Raw genomic sequence first — 19,350 nt, 5'->3', positions numbered from 1 at the left:
ACCCTGAGGTCTAAGAACCGAATGTTAGATTGTGATACAACTGGAGAGGAGGGGCTATGTTATCCATCGTTAGGTACCTAGCACCTTGCAGGCAACGAATGCTCGAGTTTTGCTTGTTGAGTGAGTACGCAGAAGTTCAGCGTGATACTAGGAGTATAGGAATCCTAAGGCCGATATGCTTTGTTACTCCAGATTGGCTCCTATTTTGGTAGTGTGCTGTGTGCAGTCGATGTGGACAAAGACACCATTACAGATGTGCTCTTGGTAGGTGCGCCAATGTACATGAATGACCTAAAGAAAGAGGAAGGAAGAGTCTACCTGTTTACTATCACAAAGGTAAAAAAGAAAAAATTGTTAAACTGACTTTGTTTGATTTGCTTTAGTATTGGTAGATAAAAGTGAATCTACATTCTTGCAGAATTAAGGAAATGTATTACTGAATGATAATTTTCATATAGAGTATGGTTTATTTATTGATAAATTTATTTATTTGGGGCTGCGTTGGTTGCTGCTCACGGGCTTTCTCTAGTTGCGGCGAGCGGGGGCTACTCTTCGTTGTGGTGCACGGGCTTCTCGTTACGGTGGCTTCTCTTGTGGAGCACGGGCTCTAGGCGTGTGGGCTTCAGTAGTTGTGGCCCACAGACTGTAGAGCGCAGGCTCAGTAGTTGTGGCGCACGGGCTTGGTTGCTCCGAGGCATGTGGGATCTTCCCGGGCCAGGGATCGAACCTGTGCCCCTGCATTGGCAGGCGGATTCTTAATTGCTGAGCCACCAGGGAAGTCCTAGAGTATGGTTTATATTCCATCATTTTGAAGATGTCACCATTAAGTTACAGTGTTAAAAATCACATTGATAATCATAACTTAGAGCTTAACGTATAGTGCCCTGCCGTTTTCCACGAGGTCTTTGAATACATATTCTCTTTACAAATAAAGTCATTATAAATGCACACTGTTTTTTGAAATACACACACACACACACACACACACACGCACAAACATCTGTGTATTTCCCAAGTATCTCATTCAATTATTGTACTTTGCTATAAAGGTATATCAATAACAGGGCAAAGCTACCTTGTTAATATTTTACAGTGGTAAGTACAAATTTTACCAGGCACTTTAGAAATCTCCATATATTCCTGGATGCTTTCTACAGTAGTTTGTCAGGAAATTCCATTGCTTAGTGTAACATTTAGGTATATATCCAAGTCTTGGAAATTCCAGTTCTTGCACATAAAACTAAGCATACTCTAACATGGAAAAGCCCAGTTTTTCCAACTTGCAGACTGAACTCTCTAAATCCATGCACATAAGTATAGAGAACTTAGTGAAACCTGAAAGAAAACCAAAATTAAAGGCACAGGTTGACATAGAAAATTAGATGACCAGATACAGAAAGGATGGAAAAAGAGAAGCTAATATTAATACAGTAAATATTATATTTATCTGTTGTGATAGTTTGTCCTACCTTATTTATTTAAATTAATGTAAGAGTTAGCCCTTTATCAGAAGCGGTTAAAACAACTTTAAAGCATATAAAGAATGTGCAATTGAGTATTTAATAAGGGAAGAGCATATCTACTAGTTTGGAAATTTAACAAATCCCCAGTTTCTTAAATGTTTCTTGCTAGTCAGTCTGAATTATCATTAATTGTTGAAAGTGAGAAGATCTTCCAGTATTTTACCAGACTCAGCAACAAATTGATTTCCATAAGGTTATTATAGAGGAGAAGGAATCAACACTGACCCAGTTTCATGGGTGAGAAGCATTGCTTTCTTATGAAGTCATGAAATATTTCCATTCTTGATTTCAAAATCTGAAGGAAAAAAACCACACGACTGTGTCTTTCACATGAAAATGTCTTTTCTTTGGCAGAATTATTCAGTGTGTCTTATAATGGGATATTAACAACCTCATTTTTCACTTTCTGTGCCATTATAATTATGCCTCTGTTGTTCAGTAGTTTTTAAATAAGGACTAAGTTAAGATACTGTGTTTTATTTTGTCTCTACCTTAATTTTATTGAAGAGATTAGTAGATTTTTACCAGAAAATTTTTAAATCAAAAAATTTGGAAACAGATGAGTGAGGATTCTAATACTAAGGGGGAAAAAAGACAAAGAAATGGACATTTTATGTAGGTTGTGCAGCCACAGTAAAGAGAGTTGCTTCCTTTCACCTTGCTTTATGAGCAGATCGATTGCCTATGACCTTACTTGCTAAAAAAATATTTTGTATGTCTCATCATAAATAGAGAATTTTGAATTCTAGGTTTAAAATCCTATCCATTTTTAACGGTTTGCAAATTGGTTTGGGCATCATTTGCTGTGAATTTTAATTATAAAAATTGTAAGTTTTTCTCTTTTTTTAATTGAAGTATAGTTGATTTACAATGTCATGTTAGTTTCAGTTCAGCACAGTGATTCAGTTATACATATATAAACAGATATAGATATATTCTTTTTCAGATGCTTTTCCCTTTTAGGTTATTACAAAATATTGAGTATAATTCCCTGTGCCGTACAGTAGGTCCTTGTTGGTTATCTATTTTATATATAGTAGTGTGTATATGTTAACGTAAGGTTTGCTTTAATTGTCCCCTTTCCCCTTTGCAAGGGCGTTTTGAATTGGCACCAATTTCTGGAAGGCCCCGAGGGTGTTGAAAATGCTCGGTTTGGTTCAGCGATTGCAGCTCTTTCAGACATCAATATGGATGGCTTTAATGATGTGATCGTTGGTTCACCTTTGGAAAATCAGAACTCTGGAGCTGTGTACATCTACAATGGTCGTGAGGGCACCATTCGCCTGAGGTATTCCCAGGTAATCCAGTTTCGTGGTGATTATTTACATGTGAGTATCATTCCTTTAGAGCTAGAGAGTATCGTGCGGACCATCCAATCCACCCCTCTTGTTTTATAACTTCATGCACTCATTCATCAGATGCTTGGTGAACCTCTGCTGTGTGTCAAGTGCTGATAAGTCTCTGGGAATGCTGCGAAGTACCGGACAGACAAAATTGTGCTCTTTGTAGATCTTCCATTTTTGTGGAGGAGACGGGGAAAATGAGATAAATAAGATAAAATAATCCAGATAATAATAAATGATAAGGAATTTTAAAAAACTAAAATAGGGAATAAATTTTCAGGGCTGGGAGATATCAGGTATTTGAGTGGGTGACCAAGAAAGCCTCACTGAGAAGGCAGCTTTTGAATAAAGACCTGAAGGAAGTGAGCGAGGAGAAGAGTCAGGACCCAAACTTGCATCAGCTCCTTCCCAGTCCACTGATCTTTCACTGCTTTGTTATTTTATGTGAGAGATTCATGCTATTTCTTTGAAGAAAATGTGGCTGCAAGAATGATAATCAGATAAGATGTGATTGAAAAGTCAATGGAATTCTGTGGAGAATAAAACAACCTGAGAAACGGCCATATAAAGAACATACCAAATACCGTATGCTAACACATATATATGGAATCTAAAAAATGGTTCTGAAGAACCTAGGGGCAGGACAGGAACAAAGACACAGAAGCAGAGAATGGACTCGAGGACATGGGGAGGGGGAAGGGTAAGCTGGGACAAAGTGAGAGAGTGGCATGGACATATATACACTACCAAACGTAAAATAGATAGCTAGAGGGAAGCAGCCACATAGCACAGGGAGATCAGCTCGGTGGTTTGTGACCACCTAGAGGGGTGGGAGGGAGACGCAAGAGGGAAGGGATATGCGGATATATGGGTACGTATAGCTGATTCACTTTGTTATAAAGCACAAACACACACAACATTGTAAAGCAATTATACTCCAATAAAGATGTTAAAAATAAGTAAATAAATAAATTTTAAAAGTATGATTATTCTTGTAATAAATCTAAAGTATAAAATTTTAAAAAAAAGAACATACCAGGGCAATGTCGATGCTGCCTTTTTTCTGTTTCAGTCGTCATGCACTATGATTTCGTCTCAAACTTGCTCTTTTAGAAAATCTTGGGGTCTGATGGCGCCTTTAGGAGCCACCTCCAGTACTTCGGGAGATCCCTGGATGGCTATGGAGATTTAAATGGGGATTCCATCACTGATGTGTCTGTTGGTGCCTTTGGACAGGTCATTCAGCTCTGGTGAGTCAGTGAGAGGCAGACACAAATCAGCTACCGAACAAATGGGCTGCTAAGTAGAGAAGATTGCTGTGCCAGTATTATTGAAACGTCACATGCGTTATATAAGACTCTGAGGCATTTATATGTCATAGTTTGCATAGAGGAAGGAATATGTTTTTCCTGGTGGGAGGAAAAAAATATTTGCTTAACATTAGAATCAAGTTTCTCTTCTCTATATAGTGAGCAGGAAAAGTACAATGAAAAGACAAAGGTCTTGAAATGGTATTCAGGATATTTCTGATTACTACCTTCCAAATAGCCTTACCTCAGCTTGCAGAAAAGAATTCTCATGAGAATGCTCTAAAAATACTGAACACTGAGACCACACAAGTAAAGTGCAACTTCTCATGTGGTTAAAAGGTGTCTTTTACAATTATTGGTCATAAACAAGAAGCCATTATTTAGGTTTAGCTGACCTCTCGTTGACCTCAGGAGGAGTTGAAGAGCATGTGGGGAACAATAAGGGATTCAAGGTTCCTGTGAGTCAAGGACAAAAATAAATACATTGGGCTGGCGAAGGACTGGAATCAAAAAGAAATAGAGAATTTGATCAAGAGTCCCCAAGAAAATATAGTTCAATTATCCATTCATGTCTGCTGAAAAATGTGCTTTTTTAAATGTCCAAATACATCAAGAACAGAAAAAAAAATTACCTATTGAGTAAATTACATTGAGTTCAATGAAGCTATTTACAGTATCTCACTTGTGCTCTTAAAGGATGAAATGCATTGTTTTCAGCGCAGCATTGGTTTTTTTTTTTTGGCTGCACTGTGCGCGGCATGTGGGATCTTAGTTCCCCAACCAGGGATCGAACCCATGTCCCCTGCAGTGGAAGTATGGACTCTTAACCACCGGACCACCAGGGAAGTCCCTTAGTGCATCATTTTAATGAAAACTTCATGTGGAAAAAATAAAACTCAAGGATAATATTTAAGACTTTGAAAAAAAGAAAATATATTTACTGAATAAAATCAGTTAAAATCAGTTAAAAGTAGCATTAAAGTAATACAAGGTATGATTACACATAATTACATGGCTGATTTGTAAACAATTTTGTAAGAAATCATACCTTTCAGTGAACATCACCCTGTAGCCACCTTGGTTGGCCTCATGCTTGGTAGGCTATATACTTACTATATTATGACATTCCCTTTTTAGATAGTCCATGGTGGCCAAACTTTTTCTTTGAAGGTGAATTTGATTCTTCTAAAAAGTCAAGACACATGGAGTCAAATCAATTTATTGAGGGGATCAGTTAAGCTAGGTTAATGCCGTTTTTTGGTCACATTCCTATAAGGTGCTAAGACTGGTTTTTCTGGGTAACTTCCTGAGAATAACTTTTTTAACATTTATGTCTTTCAGGTCACAGAGTATTGCTGATGTATCTGTAGTTGCTTCATTCACACCAGAAAAAATCACTTTGCTCAACAAGAACGCTGAGATAAACCTTAAACTCTGTTTCAGCGCCAAGTTTAGACCTGCTAAGCAAAACAATCAAGTGGGTGAGTAAACCTGAAATAATCTATACAACAGATAGGTTTGCTTATAGAGTTTTAGTCCTGAACATAACCCATACTTTGGATTTGGAAACCGAAAGAAATAAGGGTCTTGCAGACATTTGAATTGCCACATATTTGAGGTGCCTGAGAACGGTTAATTTGGCGTGGAAGGTTTGTTTAGACCTTCGTCCGTCATCTCTAGAATGTAACCTTCTGCTCCTGAAGGTCATAATTTCAATGACATAATCATAGGCTCTCCCAATCTGTCCTTTAAGTCTCTCTTACCCACACCTTCCTAACTGAAAACCATGGGCACGCACAGATTACACTGAGCTCAAGCCCGTATTAAATGAGTACACCGTATGTTGGCTTTGCCATGACCTCGATAGTGTGTGTTCAGTACAAGGATCAAATATTCCTATTCTTAAAAATTTAATAAGCATGAAATAATGAGAAAGTATAAAACAATATATAATTTGTGCCCAGTGTTTTACATTTTCTAAATAATCCAAAGAAGTGAGTGAACGTCTGAAGCATGTCCTGTCAGCAGGAGAGTAGGGAAGGCTGTGTGCAGATGTCAGCAGAAGCTGTTGTTTTCTCTCCCTGGATGGGTCCAGTCATCTTCCAGGGCCTGACTGAGGTCCCACAAGTTCTCTGACGTCTTTCTAACCACTGCGTCTCACCTCTATCTCTCCTGCTCCAATTGTCTCAGCTCCCTCAATACGTAGCCATTGATTTAGCACTTGATCCAACACTACCTTCTTTCATTTGCTACTATTTCATGGGTCCTAATCCCCCTTCATCAGATTTTGGCTCTAAAATTTAGAAACCCGTAGTTCCTACAGCTATTTCATTAGGTGGTGAACAAATAAACTAGCTTAAAGGGTAAAAACATAAGAGGTAGGTTATTTGTCACGATTCATACCAAGAAATAAGTAGCTTACGAAAATAAAAAAGTTAGATACACATCTTGGCACGCTTTCCATATTTCCTACTTTTCATATTCATCTGGTATTTTTCCTTTCAGGTTCAAACACAGACCCAACTCTGAGTAGCACATCTCACAGACCTGCCTTGTAGCACGTCCATCTCAGTAGCCGTGATAGTTGAGTCAAAAACCATTACTGTATAAACATGAAGTGGCTAGATGGAACGTAGAGCATGGTGATTTTCATTAACAATACTGTACTGTATATTTGAAAGTTGCTGAGAGAGTTTAAAAGTTCTTGCCACACACAAAAAAATTGTAATTGTTTGAAGTGATGGGTATGTTAACTCACTTAATTGTGGTAATTATTTTGCAATATATAAAATCGCTATGTTGTATACCTTAAACTTACACAATGTTATATGTCAATGATATTTCAATGAATCTGGGGGAATAAAACATTAAATATAAAAGATTAATTTGGAAAATCTATTAGTTGGCAGAAATGACTGGTAGGTCACCTCTCCTGGCCCTGAAGCATGGATTTGTCTCATGTATCTTCCTCCCAATTTTTTGTTTGTTTGTTTGTTTTTATTTTTTGCGGTACGTGGGCCTCTCACTGCTGTGGCCTCTCCCGTTGCGGAGCACAGGCTCCAGACGCACAGGCTCAGCGGCCATGGCTCACGGGCCCAGCCGCTCCGCGGCATGTGGGATCTTCCCGGACCGCGGCACGAACCCGTGTCCCCTGCATCGGCAGGCGGACTCTCAACCACTGCGCCACCAGGGAAGCCCTTCCTCCCAATTTTTGACTGTACTTCACCTCTTCTGTTGCCACACACTCAAAAAGGGCGTTCTGCTTTGAGAATTTCATTCCCTTCCACTCACTGTCTAGGGTCTCCTGCTACTGGGCATCTTTCCCTTTGAATCCTTCTTCTTAATGCCTTAGGTCCACACAGTCATGATCATTTGTCACTTAATTACCTGGCAATAATAGTATGTAAGACAGGAATCCCAACTCTGTGACTTTGAAAGGTGAATTTATAAAGCATGTGGCTTCTGTTATTTATTGCGTCAGGTGCACACTCCAGTTTAAAGCGAATAACATTAAAAGGATTATTATATTGCCTACGTGACTATGTATCATTTTTACCAAGCTGTTGGAAAAAAAATAAAACAGTATAATTACCACACCTACTAACTTTGTCCTAGCCACAATCACTTCCCCAGCATAACTTGTCCTTTGCTTTATTTTCACCATTTATTTTTAGTTCTTGATTCCTTTGTATTTTATCTTTGTTAACCTCATTAAGTCATCGGAGCAAGAAAAATTATACATCACTTCTAACAGATACTTGAAAGGTAACGCATAGAATGCTTTTGGAAGTATATTCAACCTTTAAAATAGTGGAAGTAATAAGACAGAGTACTCCCAAATAAGGCATTTGATGCTATTAATAGTATCAGATCTTCTCTCTCAGTTTTGGACATGTAGCCAGCAGACTTTATTGAAGGTTCTGATAGTTTGGACATTGGCTACTGACCTCAATTTTTATCACATTTCTCATTTCCATTTCCCTAGGTTAGTATTATTATCTCTGTTTGATAGGTGAGGAAATGGAGGTTCAAAGAGGTTAAGCAAATTGCCTAAAGCTCGTAAATGGTGGGATTAGGATTCAAAGCATCCATCTGATTCAAAACTTGTTACTGCAGTGTTACATGCCTTCCCCCAAGTAAGCATCTAGAATATGCCAGGCACTATACATGTCCCCTTAGAGTATCTAACTTCATCCTCAAATAACAGTGAATCCTCAAAACTGCATAGAAACAGCAGGAACATGGGATCTGATTTCAAAATTACCCAAACTTTATTTCTGACCATGCCCTAGCTGTATGAACTGAGGTGAATTATTTTGAAAAATAGGATAATATTCTGCTCATAATCTGAAAAATAGGATAATAATATCCACGTTCCAGGTTTACTGTAAAACTTGTATAAGATAACATATAAGAATGTGTTCAATTGTAGGCACTCAACAGTTCCTTTCCTTTTCACGTCACCACTTTATGGACAATGAAACCGGTATTTGAGGAAGTAATTTGACCAACTTCATTCAGTAGATTTCCTGGGGGCGAATCTACTTTTCCTTCCACTGCATCAAGCCATGTTTCTTTGAATCACATTTCTTTGCATCCACAGTCACGTATTGACACATCATACCAGAACTAGAATTACAAATATCATAGGCCATCCATGGTTCACAGGCCATCAATAGAAAGACTGGTTTTTGTTTTCTTGAAGTCAAAGACTTTACCCAGTAAGACACGATAAAACAGGGATGCTTTTTCCTTAGAAGTTTATTTGTAATAACATTGCTTTATGACTTTTATTACAGCCATTGTATATAACATCACAATTGATGCAGACCAATATTCACCCAGAGTAACCTCCAGGGGATTATTTAAAGAAAATAATGAAAGGTGCTTGCAGAAGACCATGATAGTAAACCAAGCACAGAGTTGCTCTGAGTACGTCATCCACATACAGGTGAGGCCTCGGTCCTCCCTTTCATCTCATTTCTTCTTAAAGACTAATGGATGGCGAAAGCCTAAAATGGAAGCTTAGGAGTTAGATAAATGCTTGTTCTTCTAGTTAATGCTTTTCTTATCTATGAACAGGAGTGTACTTCCTTTATACTAGTATATACGGTCACATTCTATTACTGTGTAAGTTAGTTGCATTAAATTTTATTTGGGATTGCAAGTAAAAGGGCTGAAAATAAGATTCTTAAAGAAATCAAGGACAGTGCTTTCTTAAATGTTTAACAGGAAGAACTTTTAGTTGACAATAAATTTTATTTTGACATTTTCATATGAGGAGAAATTTTATTTATTTTTAAACGACTGAAAAGGACAATTCTAATTGTCCTTTCCATTATTGGATTAAATTGATATAGGTGAAGGATGGTAGATTATGAGGTAAAAATTATTGGCTATAATCTTATGCCATAATTACTACAGTTCACATGGATTTTGAAACTCTCCCAAGTAGGAAAAGTGCTTCTCAGGAGAAAACTAAAAGAAAATCTATTTTATAAATTACATGAATATTTCCCCCTAGAAACCATGTAATGGTATTTGAAAGTGTAATTTACTCAGGAAACTTTTTTTTTTTTTTTTGGCGGTACATGGGCCTCTCACTGTTGTGGCCTCTCCCGTTGTGGAGCACAGGCTCCAGACGCGCAGGCTCAGCGGCCATGGCTCACGGGCCCAGCCGCTCCGCGGCATGTGGGATCTTCCCGGACCGGGGCACGAACCCGTGTCCCCTGGCATCGGCAGGCGGACTCTCAACCACTGCGCCACCGGGGAAGCCCTAGGAAACTTTTATAAAATGGATATTCTGGAACCCCACTACCAGAAATTTGGGTTTGAAGGTCCAAGGAATGCGTAGGTCTAAGGGGCATCCCCAAATACTTCTGATGTAGATGGATGGTACAGAGATAACATCTCAAGAAATGCTAAGTATAAGAGTTGGAGAAACAAAGTTAATGGTCGGATGGACTAAAATCAGTTGAGTTATTTATATTCAAGTTGAAGGTTTCTTCTTTGTGAAGGTCTGGACTTTTTTGTTGTTGTTAATGTGCCAATTATACAGCTTCTTTAAAGGAATAAAAGCCAGATTCCATTTTCTCTTACCCTTGTGCTAAGTGGTGGATCAAATTAAATGTGTAATCCATTGTGGGGGAATGAAGACAGCCAGGCTGTGGTATATGTATGTATGTGTGTATATAGATATATCTCCTGTTCTCTGACATGTATATTGGTGAAGTTTTTACGAGATGTGTGTTATTGTGGTCAGCTAAGACCACAGGTGTTCCACGTAACACACCACATTTGCTATCAATACCAAAGTCCATCCTATGTGCCAACCCTGCAGCCAGCCGAGGACACATTTCCTTGTAGTCAGGAAGCCATTGTAGTGGTCAGGCCCCTCCAAAAGGGCTCAAGATAGGAGTAAGTCCTGCCTGTGAATGAACTAAGAGATAATAAAGACACCACTTCTAGGAAAATGCAGACTTCATTTTTAGTGCTTACCATTGTACAGACATTGTTCTTTCTTGAAGAAGAATGCTAGATGGCATTTGCAACCCTGTTTTAGCATTATTTTCATTTTTCAATAGACAGGAAACCTCAAAAACCGGAAGCGGCCCAGGCCTCCTGGAACACTGCAAATCCTCCACTGTTTTTACTAAAGACAAAGAGGAAATGTACTTGTAGCTGGACAGCGTTGGTTTTAATGTCTGTAGAGTGATACGTGCATCATCTTCTATGTGCAAAGAGCAGTTCAGCCACTAACAGTCAGCTAGGCCAGAAGTTGGGGAGCTTGGTTTGAAGTGTGGGAAACACTTTATCTGGTTTTGTAGACTAAAGTTAGGTTCTAAGGAAGGTAGTCCCCTTGTCCATTCCTGACAGCCAACCCTGGGCACTTCTTTCCCTTGTAGGTCCTAATATTCTCTTCCAGAGATTTGGTCAGGACACCTAAGGACTCCATAAGTCTTGGCAATAGGAATTGGAAGAACATGGCCAACAGCCCCAGAGCTTGGTAATGACAGAGGGGTCTTCTGAGCATTTAAAACTGGACATCTCATCTAAATATTGATAATTGTGTATAAATAATGAGATTACTGATGAGCTTAACTAAGAATTATTGCTTCAAATTTTTACTGAGCCCAGGTTTTTAAGTCTCTTAGAAGTGGAGAGGCTAAGAGCAGACTTAGAAGTGAAGAAGCAAGACCCTTGAAAATTCAAAACAGAGCTATTCTGCATGATTGAGAGTAGACTGTGTCCTTAATCATGAACACATTTGTGGTTGTTTTCTTGTTTTGAAGCTGCCGTGCCCTAATCAACTGACTCTGTGCATGTGTGTGTTTAGGAGCCCTCTGATGTTGTCAGCTCTCTGGATCTGTGTGTGAACATCAGTCTGGAAAACCCTGGCACTAACCCTGCCCTTGAAGCCTACTCTGAGACAGTCAAGGTCTTCAGTGTAAGTGTGGTTTGCCCTTCTTGGAATTCAGACTAGCTGACAAAGTTTCACAGTCACTGCCTTAGTGTTTGAAGGCTACTTAGGACATAGCCTTTAAGTTGTTAATTTTCTAACTGAAATACAGTTACTTATATGTAAAGTTTACCAGCATGTAATTTCCATGAAGGCAGGGATTTTTGTTTTCCTTGTTCCCTGCTCTATTCCCAGCACCTTGAGCAGTGTTTGGCCCACCACAGGTGCTCAATAAATGTTTGTTGAAGAAATAAATAACAATAAAGTGAACACCTTGTGCTCACCACCCACTTAAAAAAAATAAAATGGTACCAATACCTCTGAAATTCTCTGTATCACTCCCCACCCCATCATACCCACTTTTATCTTGTTCCCCTAAAGCAAATCATCATCTTGAATTTTGCATTTATCAATGCTTTTCTTTCTGATGTTGCTAAACATGTATATGTTCCTAAAACATTGTTTAGTTCTGCATGGTTTTGAACTTTATGTAAATGGAGTAATACTATATATGTTCTTCCACAGTTTGCTTTCTTAACTCAAGAGTAAATTTCTGGGATTATTTTTCCTTTTTTGTAGATCCCTTTCTATAAAGATTGTGGTGATGATGGAGTTTGCATCTCTGATCTAGTTCTAGATGTTCAACAGCTGCCAGCAGCTCAGTAAGTTTTCCTTTAAAGTTCAGTGAAAACTGTAGAAATAAAAGACACATTAGATTACTTCATTTGGGTGAATGTTTATAGAGAATTTTTTCTATAAAAGAAACATCTATAACTCTTAAAAACCTTTAAAATCTAAATTTCAAAGTATCTAGGAATAAACTTAACCAAGGAGGTGAAAGACCTATACTCTGAAAACTATAAAACATTGATGAAGGAATCTGAAAATGATCCAAAGAAATGGAAAGATATCCTGTGCTCTTGGATTGGAAGAATTAATTTTGTTAAAATGTCCATACTGCCCGAAGCAAACTATAGATTTAATGCAATCTCTATCAAAATGCCCATGACATTTTTCACAGAACTAGAACAAATAATTCTAAAATTTATATGGAACCACAGAAGACCCCAAATTGTCAAAGCAATCTTGAGAAAAAAAACAAAGTTAGAAGTGTCTTCAGACTATGCTACAAAGCTACAGTAATTAAAAGAGCATGGTACTGGCACAAAAACACATATATAGATCATTGGAACATAATAGAGAGTCCTGAAATAAACCCATGTATTTATGATCAATTAGTCTATGACACAGGCAAGAATATACAATGGAGAAAAGACAATCCCTTCAATAAGTGGTGCTGAGAAGGCTGGACAGCTACATGTAAAAGAATAAAATTAGAACATTTTCTCATATCATATACAAAAATAAACACAAAATGGAGTAAGGACCTGAAACCATAAAACTCCTAGAAGAGTACATAGGCAGAACACTCTTTGACATAAATTGTAGCAGTATTTTTTCTGTCTCCTAAGACAAAAGAAATAAAAGCAAAAATAAATAAATGGGATCTAATTAAATTTAAGGGCTTATGCACAGCAAAGGAAACCACTGACAAAACAAAAAGACAACTCACTGAATGGGAGAAAATATTTGTAAATGATATGACCAATAAGGGGTTAATATCCAAACTATATAAACAACTCATACAACTCAAAAAACCAAACAACTGGGGCTTCCCTGGTGGCGCAGTGGTTGAGAGTCCGCCTGCCGATGCAGGGGACACGGGTTCATACCCCGGTCCGGGAGGATCCCACATACCGTGGAGCGGCTGGGCCCGTGGAATATTACTCAGCCATAGAAAGGATAAAATTCTGCCACTTGTAATAAACACAGATGGACCTAGAGCATATTATGCTTCATGAAATAAGTCAGAGAAAGACAAATACTTTATGTTCTAACTTATATAGCGAATCTAAAAAATAAAACAAACGTATATAGCAAGATAGAAATAGACTCACAGTTAAAAATAATAAACTAGTGGTTACCAGTGGGCAGAGGGAAGGAGGAAGGGGAAAGACAGAGGTAGGGGATTAAGCGATACAAACTACCATGTATAAAATAGATAAGTAATAAGCATATATTGTACAGCACAGCAAAATATAGCCATTATTTTGTAATAACTTTGAATGGAGTATAATCTCTGAAAAGATTGAATTGCTATGTTGTACACCTGAAACTAATATAATATTGTAAATCAACTATACGTCAATAAAAAAATTAAATAAAAACATAAATTTCAATTTCTCTCATCCATATAAAAGTAAAACACTAAGAAATATAAAACCACTTGTATTTGGATGGTGCTTTTTTCTGCAATGTAATTAAAAGCAACAAAAAAGAAAATCCAGTAGCATTTAGTCATTCATTGTCAATATTATTTTACTATGAAGATAATTTATTATTAAGCAATTTTCTCAGTCTTCTAAATAGTAAATCTAAAGAGTTTTTTTTAATGAGTAAAGTATTTGAATACTAGCTTTTTTAAAAAAAAACTGTAATGACTTTCTTTTTCTCCTTTTTACTTTTAACAGACAACAGCCCTTCATTGTCAGCAACCAAAACAAAAGGTTAACATTTTCAGTAACACTGAAAAACAAAAAGGAAAGTGCATACAACAGTGGGATTGTTGTTGATTTTTCAGAAAATCTGTTTTTTGCTTCCTGGTCCATGCCGGTATGTGAAAGCACCCTGTGTTAACTGATCTGTTTCCTACTTGTTGTCAATTACCGTCTCCCTTATACTCAAATCTCCATGTCCTCTGTGTTTTCTGAAGAAACACCTTAACCCTGAGCATGATCAGTCCTGACTTGTGGCTCCCAACTAGTTTAACCACTTGGGAACATATCCTGGCTGTGTATCTAGACCAATTCTGCTTCACAGCTTGGGTCAGTTTTCCTTTGCCCTGACACTTGGCAGTAGTAGCCAGACTCTACCATAAACTCTCCTCAAGCCATCTGTGTGATGAGGCTTCCTCGGTGCCGCACAGATGCTGGGAGCTGCACTTGCTCTGAGAAATTAGAGTCCCACAGCTCAGCCAGAGCTTAGTAACCACAGGTCTTGCTGCTGCCAAGATGCCGCATTCCAATGAGATCAGTTAATCATGTTGACTTGATCGCTATAGCAGGAACACACTTGCCCATGAATGTCCCTCTGGTCCCTCCTCTGCCACCAAGCAGTGAAAAGGAGAGAAGGAAAAAGCTGAGATTTTCCAAATTCACTGTTTGATGAAAGGATTAAAAAATAGTTTCATCCAGTTTAAAGTCAATGTGAACTTAATAGATTTAGTGTTCTAAACCTATTCTGACTTAAGTGTTTAAATTTCTTGTGCCAAATGACAACTTATTTTAAAGAGAAAAAATCCTGAGGAAAACTAAAATGATTCTTTAAATTATTTAAGGTATAAACAAAAACTGTATTTGTCTTTCTCTTGAAACTACAACTTTGAAAATATACTGAGAGAAAAGTATGCATTAAAGACAGCATTTCTAAATAGTGGATTAAAGTTATTTTGTGCTTCTAAAATATAAGAAATATGATTTATTTCTGGGTAAAATTCCAGTATTTGACCTCTCCTTTGTCTTGTTGGGTGTCCTGCTTAGCAATAAAAAAATAGTATGTTAGGGGCTTCCCTGGTGGCGCAGTTGTTGCGAGTCCGCCTGCCAATGCAAGGGATACGGTTTCATGCCCCGGTCCGGGAAGATCCCACATGCCGCGGAGTGGCTGGGCCCATGAGCCATGGCCACTGAGCCTGCATGTCCGGAGCCTGTGCTCCGCAACGGGAGAGGCCACAACAGTGAGAAGCCCGCGTACCGCAAAAAAAAAAATAGTATGTTAGCCACTGGGACAATTCATATAAAATTTTCAAGTCTTGGTGTGAACCAACCTTTCTGCTGGAATTTCCAGGTAGTTTATACATCCTTCAGCATGTATGTGTGTGTGCATACACACATTGCATACTAATTGATCATTGTTTCCTTGGTCTCATTCAGGTTGATGGGACAGAAGTGACATGCCAGATTGCTTCATCTCAGAAGTCTGTTACCTGCAATGTGGGCTACCCTGCTTTAAAAAGGGAACAACAGGTACACCTTGCATTTTATCTTTAAATCCATGCTGGCCCCTCCTTGCCATCGGTGTTAACCAATGAACCATCTTTATTAGGTATCGTCATTTGATAGGCACCACAAAATAACTGCCTGCATGTGTTTTTTTTAATTTATATTTTTTATACAGCAGGTTCTTATTAGTTACCGATTTTATACACATCAGTATATATATGTTCATCCCAATCTCCCAATTCATCCCACCACCACTGCCCCGCCACTTTCCCCCCTTGGTGTCCATACGTTTGTTCTCTACATCTGTGTCTCAGTTTCTGCCCTGCAAACCGGTTCATCTGTACCATTTTTCTAGGTTCCACATATATGCGTTAATATACGATATTTGTTTTTCTTTCTGACTTACTTCACTCTGTATGACAGTCTCTGTGTCCATCCACATCTCTACAAATGACCCAATTTCGTTCCTTTTTATGGCTGAGTAATATTTCATTGTATATATGTACCACATCTTCTTTATCCATTTGACTATCAATGTTGCCTGCATATTTAGAGGAAGTTTTTAAATATCTGCATGTTTTCTTTAAGTTATTAACAAAAGTGGGATTTTCCCCTGTGCAGTTCATTCCCAAAGGCACATACGATATAGAAAGTTCTTTATTTCTGAACACATTGACCAACACTGGTCAAAGTGCTTTACAGAGTCATGGATATCATTTTTAACCCCTGGTAAGCAAATTTTACATCAGCACAAAGCCTTCAAATTCAGATAAGTGTAAGTGCCTGTGATGTGTTGTATATATATGTCAGGTGAATTCAGTTCTATTCTGAAGGTAAGGTAAGGTGGACAAATACATAGATATTCTACAAATTATAAAGCTTAAGGTTTATAAAATTCAGAATCAAATGGGAGTGAGTTTACTTTTATGGGCCACTTTTTTTTTTCATGTTGGTCCCGGAGCACAAAGCGTCATAGATTGATGAATTTTCATTTTGTGTATAGGTGACTTTCACTATTAACTTCGACTTCAATCTTCAAAACCTTCAGAATCAGGCCTCTGTCAGTTTCCAAGCCTTAAGGTAAAACATGATGAAGTCATGAATTAATGATGGGAGGCTTTTCTAATATTTCTCTTTCAGTAATTTCCTCATGTTCCTTTCAATAGTGAAAGCTACGAGGAAAACAAGGCAGATAATTCAGTCAACTTCAAACTCTCTCTGCTGTATGATGCCGAAATTCACATAACAAGGTAGGTCAAACAGTGGGCAGCCTGTGACCATGGACATCACTCTGGCTCTTAACATATTTGGTTCATGACTGAACAAGTCCTCTATATGCTCATTCTTAACTGGGGAATTTGAATTAAAATATTTCCTCCTTGTCAACTAAAACAGAAGTCCAGGGACAAACTCGTGCCTAGGGGAATCTTGAGGGACCCTTTAGGTATTGACTAAGAGCAACACCAGAAAGACAAAGGAATAATCCTCTGTCACACGCCGAGGGAAACTCCCCCGCAGGCCCTCGGACAAGCTGTCAAAGCAGAACTCGCAGGGCCCCGAGGAGCTGCCACCACTTCCTTCTCCACGCCTGTGTCCTACTGTCCACGTGAGATCTCAGGCAATGTCCCCACTCCTGGACGTTGAAGCCCCAAACACAAATACTGAATCTAGTTACAGAAAATTAGTTTCTGGTTGGAAAATTCCTGACATAGCAGATTAGGGGTTTCTTCCAACCAGGAGAAAATTAGGCATTTTTCAAAATGGTACTAGTGGATACCAGTTATCTTGAATTGTTCAGAGACATGTGTCTTGAGAGGTGAATAACGTATAGACACCACAGGTGCTAATAGGATCACCTTCAAGAAGGGAAGTGGGTTCATGGGCACAGACACATTGGGGCACAGCTATGCAGGTACACAGGCTGCAGGGGACACCCATTTCCGAGCCTGGGAACCAGAGTTCTCTACCTGCTGAAACACTAAGGCAGCTTCGCAGCACAGATCAGTGACCCCTGGAAAACACGCAGCAGCATATCCCCAAGGAGCCACACTTCAAAGTGTCCAGTGACCGCAGATTTCTCTAACATCACTCCAGCCCCTACAGCATGGAATATGTAGATCATCCAACAGATCCCTGAGCAAAAACAAAAAGGAAAATATGTCATTATGTCTAGAGCTAGAGACCCATGAGCGAAGATGAAAAGAATGCTTCCTTATCGAGTGAGTTGCAAACAGCAAAAGCAGAAACAAAGTATAGCCCAAGTCATCCATCCCTGAAAAATTATTCAGTAACTGCAGATTTCAAAGGGCCCTCAGCTGCTAAAATAAGTAACTGAAAACAGATGCAGCCAAAGAGATTGATAGCACCACATTACCTGATTCTTTTTCTTCCTACCTTTAATGCTTCTTTCTCATCCTAAATGCTTTTTGTTAATAGAGCCTTTTTCTAATTCCATTCTCCCACCATGGCCAATTTTTTTCAGATATTTTAAGATGAAATAAATAAAATACTGAAGTGGGACTTCACTTTTACTAACATCTTAGCTATGTATTTTTTGTGATGGTAAATTGGATTCTCAGACATTCTCATATTCTTTTAATTATATCATGCAGTTAAAAAAAGTATGGAGAATTATAAGGAATAAAGCTAAAGTGGCTCCTAATCCTACCTCTCAGGTAATTTCTCTTAATGTCTTTTGTAAAAAAAGATATTAAATGTACATGGATAGAAAATCCAAACATGACAGAAACGTACACAACGAAAAGTGAAATCATCCCTCCGCATCTCCTCTGGTCATTTTGTAGATGACTAACTTGACTGTTTTCAGAATACCTTCCAGATACAGGGTTTATTTATCTACCAGGATATATGCATCATACACACACACACACACACACACAGAGTTTACTTTTTTTGAAAACAAGTCCTACCCAATTATTGAGTATATCCCTTAGGAATCACTTTGATACTGTCTAAGTGTGTAATTATTTTGTGCAAATATGATGGATGGAAATAGATGACAGTAGAATTACTTCTAAAACAAGATCTGCCTAGTATAGCTAACTGCTAATATAAATATATTGATCAATATTTAAGTAACTGAAGGAGCACTTAAGTAACATGGATGGAAATAGATGACAGTAGAATTACTTCTAAAACAAGATCTGCCTAGTATAGCTAACTGCTAATATAAATATATTGATCAATATTTAAGTAACTGAAGGAGCACTTAAGTAACATGGAAAAATACTGGATCTCTTTAAAGTGCAAACACAGAGCATATTAATCAGTTTAAAAACTGGCCATACTTAGGGGCTCGCACAAAGATCTTCTGGAAGGCAAAGGGAATAATTCATGGACATACAGCCAGACTTTCTGTTTTATTTTCTTTTATTGTAATTAATTTTTATTGGGGTCAGGCTTTCTGTTTTAAATCCTAGTCCATTTTCCCATTTTCCATGTAAGGCTGACAAATCATTGTTTCCTCTCAAAGACATAACCTTGACAAATGCTACATCTATTTAAGTCCCTATGGCATATTTTCCTTTTGAGAATTTGGGAAAATATTCTAAGGCATAAAAAAAGAAAAAGGCAAGATTTTCAGTAAAGAAACCAAACAACTCTATCTCAGAAAATATCCAGTCCAATTTTTTTTTT

At 38.1% G+C, this 19,350-nt stretch overlaps 1 protein-coding gene across 1 annotated transcript in view; it reads left to right on the top strand.

The window, feature by feature from the left end:
* The window catches only part of ITGA2 (integrin subunit alpha 2), a 103,672-nt gene that overhangs the window by 70,146 nt on the left and 14,176 nt on the right, over positions 1-19,350 (top strand). The window contains exons 13-23 of the mRNA XM_082836794.1: positions 193-336; positions 2,618-2,821; positions 3,980-4,116; positions 5,518-5,657; positions 8,976-9,127; positions 11,513-11,623; positions 12,215-12,297; positions 14,167-14,308; positions 15,625-15,717; positions 16,697-16,773; positions 16,860-16,943. Coding sequence (XP_082692920.1) covers positions 193-336; positions 2,618-2,821; positions 3,980-4,116; positions 5,518-5,657; positions 8,976-9,127; positions 11,513-11,623; positions 12,215-12,297; positions 14,167-14,308; positions 15,625-15,717; positions 16,697-16,773; positions 16,860-16,943 — 1,367 coding nt within the window. The remainder of the gene's footprint in view (positions 1-192; positions 337-2,617; positions 2,822-3,979; positions 4,117-5,517; positions 5,658-8,975; positions 9,128-11,512; positions 11,624-12,214; positions 12,298-14,166; positions 14,309-15,624; positions 15,718-16,696; positions 16,774-16,859; positions 16,944-19,350) is intronic.

This window comes from Leucopleurus acutus, assembly GCF_964270905.1.
Source record: "Leucopleurus acutus genome assembly, chromosome: 3".
In the NCBI taxonomy this organism is placed as follows: Eukaryota; Metazoa; Chordata; class Mammalia; order Artiodactyla; family Delphinidae; genus Leucopleurus; species Leucopleurus acutus.
The sequence above is the reverse complement of the archived record's forward strand: the minus strand, read 5'-3'. Positions and strand labels throughout refer to the sequence as shown.